The sequence below is a fragment of the Anoplophora glabripennis genome, unplaced genomic scaffold, assembly GCF_000390285.2.
Source record: "Anoplophora glabripennis isolate ALB-LARVAE unplaced genomic scaffold, Agla_2.0 scaffold1937, whole genome shotgun sequence".
NCBI classification, from domain to species: Eukaryota; Metazoa; Arthropoda; class Insecta; order Coleoptera; family Cerambycidae; genus Anoplophora; species Anoplophora glabripennis.
The window spans coordinates 18,376-25,373 of NW_019418013.1; the positions used below are offsets into that span (position 1 = coordinate 18,376).

Genomic DNA, 6,998 nt, shown 5'->3' on the forward strand with positions numbered 1-6,998 from the left:
TCAATTTTAGGCGGCAGTTAATAAAAATTCATAACAAAAAGTATATTCTAAAATAGAAACGGAAACAAATGATTGTTTTACTTTAAATACCCAAGTTACTTTTACTCCCGTACAAGGAAATGTAGGAATATTTTTATAAAAAAATTATATTTGATTCCACACTTCTTCACTCATACAACATATTGCGAACCGCGGTCGGCGTTCCCTCGTCGTGGGAGTTTTTCGCGAACCCCAGGAAAGGGGATTCATCTAGGGACATCATAGGGGGTAATGCTTCCTGGTCGCGGACGGTAATGGGCTCTTTCCAGGACCAGACACTCGCTCACTATTGATTAAAGAGTATAAGAAAGAACACTACGCTAAAGAACACAAAACTCTATTGTTCTGAACGTGTAATACAGGTAAGTATTACTGAATCTGTCTTACGCCAGGTTGGGCAGGTGAAAGTGTAGGAGGTTGACTTACGTCAAATTACTATTGATACCTTTAAGAATCAGAATCCCTTTTCCTAACCTCCTCTCCTTTCTCCCCTTCCCTTCAATTTCTCGCGATTTTCTTAGTAACAAGGGGCAGACCCACGAAGTCTGAATTAATTTTTTGGGCGAGACAAATTCAGGCTAACAATATACAATTACAACTACTTTACGGGTATAACCCGACAATTGGTACTCATTTTCGTCGAGGAGACGGAATTCCCTGCTCCCGCTTTTCTTGATCGTACCTAGCAGTGGTACTCATGGGATCTACGTCAAGTAACACGAACTCTGGGTCTCTTCTCCATGGCCTAATATTATCAACATATTGATGATATTTGGCCCCGTTTCGATCAATCTTGTATACTCCTTCCCCAATGATCCGATTAACTCGGTATGGTCTCGACCAGGTCCCTAGAGCTTTTTGGGTTCTAGGAAAGTTTCTGACCAAAACTTCCTCATTGAGTTGAAACTTTACTGGAGCATTCCGTGGATAAAAATAAACTCCGATTAAAAACTGTCTGACGTTGCCTCATTTTCCGCTCTCTCTGTTGACGAGCTGTTGACGAGCAAATAATATTTCTCCGTTAACTTGGTCCCACAAGGCTGGTGACTTCCCTTGCAAATGGATTCGTAATAATTTTTCAATCTCTTGATTTCGGCGCTCCACGGGATTGGAGCGGTGATGGTATATGGGAGTAGTATATTGTCGAATGCTATATCGTTCGTGGAATCTGTCCCATGCGGTGTTCCGGAACACGGAGGCATTGTCCGTGATCACCTCCTTCTGGTAATCTCAGCGTTGGAAGACCTCCTCTAAAAAGGTTAAGACATTTTGGGTTCACATCTCCAGCACCGCCTTTGTTTCAGTCCACTTAGTACAGAGATCGGTTATAATAATTAAATATGGATTTTTATCGCCTGGTAACTGGATATGGCCCCATTATGTCTAAACTAATAGTTTACTAGGGTCTTTTCGGTGGGTGCGGTCGTAATGGTGTCCGGTCCTGGAGTTCGATTCTTGACGGTGAGAGAATAGAATGCTCCCTGGGAAACGTTCCCTCATTTCGCTCTACTACTGTTCTATCAGAAAATTCATACTGTATTCTCGACACAAAGAGATCGAACCATGAAAGTGAAGAACAAGGAACAATGTTGTCAAATGTACCGACCAATTAGAAAGCACTAAATAGGCGGTAAAATGAAAACTAGTGATGAACTACTCATGAAATAAGTGCTACTTTATTTAAAGTTATTGTTATTTGTCTATCAGTGTCATAGTCCACGGGCCCACGTACAAAGAAAAAAATGATTACCAGCAAGCTGTAACTTTGCGTGCAGCTTAAGTTTGGCGAATCTCCCAAGATTTAAGTACGAGGAAAATTCAACAGTGGTAAGTTTTCCCGTGCTTTTCAGGAAAACATGTCAATCTGGCATAAACATGGAATGATATCCCCAGCACTTTTTTTTAAGTTTAACCATGTTGTCGTTAAGTCGACGTCTTCGGGGTGTCGGACTGCAAAAACTTCTCAAGAATTTTGTCGGACAATAAGATACTTTCATTTCAAATCTTATTACCAAACCCTCCCAGAAAAATCAGCTTGCTGGTTGTCACCAACCATAATGTCACCAAATCAACATATTTGGGGTGGAGGACAAACTCAAAATACCAACATTTTTGTCGGACAAATTTTTTGGGGGGTTTAAGAAAAATATATCTTTCATTTAAACTTAAAAAAAAAGTGCTGGTCATAACATTCCATGTTTATGCCAGATTGACATGTTTTCCTGAAAATCACGAGAAAACTTACCACTGTTGAATTTTCCTGGTAGTCAAATCTTGGGAGACTCGTCAAACTTAAGCTGCACGCAAAGTTACAGCTTGCTGGTAATCATTTTTTTCTTTGTACGTGGGCCCGTGGTCTATCAGGTGCAGTCTAAAAAGGAAAGAAAATGGAAATTAATAAAAAACCCAAGCTAAATCCATTAAGTTCTAAACAAAATGACTTCTAATAAATTGTATTGAGGGTAAAAAACAAATGTATGTAGCTGCACTAGAGAGAAAATGAGGGCTAACTAGGAAGAACTTACATATATTTTATTAGTGTATTAGACAGATCCATTTTATTCTATTATTGTTTTATTCGTGTATTGTAGAATCCTCCAAGTAAACACAAATTTTCCTCAAATTTCTCGAAGGATGTCACCACAAAACAGTAACTAGCGGTATTACAGACAGATTGCGGAATTCGTAATTTGTGAAACATGTTAAAAAATATAGAGTTAGGTTTAATAATCCCTGCCCGTTCCCCCGAAATTATCAGTAGAAAAAATAGGGAACAATTCTTCTATCATTACTCAATGGAACACCATTCAAGAATATCGATTAATGAGTTTTAGTAGAGGCACGCCCCCTTTCTCCCGTTCCTTCTACTCCCTATAATTCAAGAATAAAGTCCCTGTACTGTTCCTCCTTTTTTAGATGATGCACAAATAAGGCAGTGCTCGTTTGTTTTGTTTCCGCACGGCTGGCCAATAATACAATTCCGTGACGGCGTTTATTGTTTCTTCTCGACCCGGGTGTCCCGTAGTCGTAGTCATGGTACTGATATTTAACTCATTGCTATAGGTCTAAAGGTATTACCAATTGTTTCCTTCCATTGTGGGTGTACCAAATTAAATTCAACTCGGCAATCATTCACTGCCAATTTTCGGTTGCCCTCTCTTCTCCTACCCTGAGATGGTGCCATCGCGAATATGTCGCTCGATATTCCGAACTTTGATTTTGGGCGTTAATTACATCGTCGTATAGGAATGTTCCAGGTGCTTCTTTAACAGCACTTCAGTGGTTAATGTGTATTTGAACGGGGATTTCCCAATCAGATCTGTCAAAGGGGCGGTCAAAATGGCGAAATCGGGGACATAATCCCGTATCCAATTAGCCATCCCTAGAAAGCATTGTAGCTCCTTTTGTGTCTTCAGAGTAGGAAAGTGCGACATTATTGTAAGCGGTAACCTTAGCGCACATCTCAACCCGTGCATTTGCAGCCGTTCTAACAGTCGGAGAAGATGTTGGACATATTCTTCTGGTATATGCGAGTAAATTATTATGTCGTCCAGATACACATATACAAAGTCGTTGATGAATCCCTCTAATGCTTCAGTCATCAACTTGAAATGTCGTCATAAGACGCCTCCCCCTCCGGCGTAGTGAAAGCAGTCGACTCCCTATGTCCATGGGGACTTGCCTGTTTCGCAACATAAGTTCAACAAGCTGAATATTCTTGCCGTGCCTATTCCTCTCAAAATATCTCTTACTACTGGCAATTGAGCTACCTCATCCTCCATTATCTGATTAAGCTGTCGATAATCAACACATAACCTCGGGGTTCCATCAGCTTTAGTCACAAGTTCAATGAATTCTGATGAATATTGATATCTTCGAATATGAAAAGGCTTGTTATCCTTAAGCCTAATTTTGTGAACTACAAGTTTGGTTTGTGGCCGGTGCAGCTTCTGTTTAAAAACCACAGCAAAATCACTCAACACGGCCTCTTATCGCTCCCTGTTTCATTCAGACATTCTGTCCCGTCAGTCTCACCGGTCTTCTGTTAATAAAGCGGCGGCTCTTGTTTTCCAATAAATCACTTTTCGTATTAATTTGCCAAAATATAATCCATGTAGGGGAATGTCAATGGTAGCTTCTTCTTGGGTCAACCCATCCATTTCCAAAATTAAGTCCTCATTCAGACCTTTTACGATATATGGGTGTATTTGGATAGACACTGTAAATCGTTACGGTAATACGTCACAAGATGACTTGGCCATTGGGTAGACAAACTTCCCGTTCCACATTTTCAATAATTTACTGACAGCTCTCTTCTCTAATAAAAGAGTTAGTAGAAGTAAAGAACACTACGTTAAAGAGCACAAATCTATTGTTCTGAATCTGCCTTACGTCAGGTTGGGGAGGTGAAAGTGTAGGAGGTTGACTCACGTCAAATTACTACGGGCACCTTTCAGAATCAGAATCCCTTTTCCTAGCCTCCTCGCCTTTCTTCCTCTATTCAATTTCACTTGAGAATTACTTTGACTTTTTTGTATCAAGTTCCGGGACATCCCGTATACATATATACTGTGTCCCAAAATGATGGAACAAAATTCATATTTTTTTTTCCAGTCAAATTTTAATAAATAGCTGAAACAGGAAATTGTCACTTTTCTGCAATATTTTCTATTTTTTTGAGCCATGTTTGATAGACCTATAACATTACTGGCATTGTTTTAATAGGGCGCTCTATATTTTATAGTACTAGAAAGGTAGGCAAGTTGACCTTTTTCTCGGGTCTTCGGCACTCGGTGTTGCATTTTCTGTAGGTAAATAATATATAACATTTAAAAAAAAGAAAAAATGCGACTCGCCCGTATTTCGAACCCCGGACTTTCGACTTCGCAGTCGCAAGTTTACAAAATGAGCTACGGCGATCTAACGCTGGGTGGAGCGGGCTATTTGTAACCGTAGGTCTCCGCGAATGTAAACAGAAAATTGTAGCATCTTTAAAATAACGACTCACCGAAGCCCGATTGGTCGGAAAAACGCATCAAATGACAAAATTTATGTTTGACGTCTTCTCTGACGTTGGTTTCCATCTCCGTCTAAATATCGAATATACTTCGGGTATCTCTCTCGCACCGAAAAATGTCAATTTTCGGTGAACTCTTTTTAAAGTGGAAATTTCACATAAAAGGCGCGAACAGATTGCGTTCAGAATACGACCTTGGGATAAAGGAAGGACCGAAGGACCCTTCGGATCCCTCGGCTCGCCGCTTCGCGGCTCGCGAGGAAAGCCTTTGATATGGCAAGTCGTCTCTTTTCGTGGCCGAGTGTGGGAACGAAAGCAACCTACAGCTTTTAATATATAAGGACTAGAAATATAAGCAAGTCGGCGAAGCCGACTTGACGTTTCTCTCGGGCCTTCGGCCCTTGGGCCGCGCTACGAGCTCTGCGATCACCATCATCTACAGCATCATCATCTACATCACTATAATCTACAGCACCATCATTTACATCTCCATTATCTACATCACCATCATCTACATCATTTATATCACCATAATCTACATTGCCATCATCAACATCACATCTAAATCGCCTTCGTATACATCACCATCATCTACGTCGCCATCACCTACATCACCATTATCTACATCACCATAATCTACATCGCCATCATCTACACCACCATCATCTACATCGCCATTATCTACATCGTCATTATCTACATCATAATTTACAGCACCATCATCAACATCACCATCATCTACATCGCCATCATCTACATTATCTACATTTCTATCATCTACATCACCATCACCTACATCGGCATCGTCTTCATCACCATCATCTACATCGCCATCATCTATTACAGCAACATCTATATCACCATCATCTACATCACCAACATCTACACCATCATCATCTACACCGCCATCATCTACATTACCATCATCTACGCCACCATCATCTACGCCACCATCATCTACGCCACCATCATCCACGTAACCATCATCTACACCACCATCATCTACATCACTATCGTCTACATCGCCATCAGCTACATTACCATCATCTACATTATTATAACCATTCAAATGTCGGTCGATTTTGTGAAACATTCTGTATAGAAAATTTTAAAATGGCATCTGATTAGCATATAAAAATTTTTTCATGAATAGGTTTTCCTAAATAAAGTAGAAGAAATAAATATGATATTAAACGAAATATGATGATCCACGGGGTTTGTCCTGGATCAATTTTATAGAACATGCAGTATATTGTAAAGCTTCAGAAACATCTTATAAAATTGTTCATCAAAACACCTCAAAAAATAAAGTATATAATGAAATAAAAAGAATATGAACACCTGCAATTCTGACCTGGAACAATTTTGTTGGAACATTCAGTATAAAAATTATCAAAAAAGCATTGTGTTAGTAAATGCACAATTTTTCATCAATGAACTACCAAAGAAAGTAGAAAAAGGTAAAAAGGGTAAAAAAATATTTGGTCTGCCGCCATTTTATTTTGGGTTCATTTTTAATGTAGATCAATTTATGCAACATCCAGTATAAACTTCCAAAATGGTTAACTATATAACTTTCCATGAAAAGATTTCAATAAAAAAGTAGGAAAAGTTATATGTATGTATCTCGAAAACAGGGCGTCTAAGAAAAAACTTTACATGAACTATCCCTATTATTGTTCCATGAGGAACTTGCACACAAGTTTTTTTGAAACATGAACGGGACACCCTGTATACAGGGTGGCCCGCTGTAATGTCCGGAAGAGGGAAAAGGTCTTTGTTTGTGGGTTTACGACAAAGTCACTCTTTGTAAAAACTTCTTGTTCCTGCTTGTTCACCCAAACCATAGCACTGAACAAATTTATTACCTAATTAATAACGAAGTGACTTTGACTAAAGATAGTAAACATTATTTATTTGGTTGTTATAGCCACAGCATTCG

General features: G+C 39.3%; 1 protein-coding gene across 1 annotated transcript; it reads right to left on the reverse strand.

Annotated features, from left to right (window-relative positions):
- Positions 1 to 5,385: 5,385 nt before the first annotated feature.
- On the reverse strand, positions 5,386 to 6,149 carry LOC108915973 (prostatic spermine-binding protein-like). The gene is made up of 2 exons (XM_023456611.1): positions 5,717 to 6,149; positions 5,386 to 5,591 (listed from the first exon to the last, which is right to left on the reverse strand). Exons 1-2 carry the CDS (start codon positions 6,147 to 6,149, stop codon positions 5,386 to 5,388), a joined length of 639 nt encoding a protein of 212 aa, XP_023312379.1.
- Positions 6,150 to 6,998: the final 849 nt, after the last annotated feature.

What these genes read in the sequence shown, in the direction of transcription:
- LOC108915973 (XM_023456611.1), bottom strand. Translation starts at nt 6,149, where the DNA reads ATGTTTCACAAAATCGACCGACATTTGAATGGTTATAATAATGTAGAT. An exon ending in TAATGGCGATGTAGATGATG is followed by an intron (nt 5,592 to 5,716) that starts GTGGTGTAGATG and finishes ATGGCAATGTAG; the next exon opens with ATTATGGTGATATAAATGAT.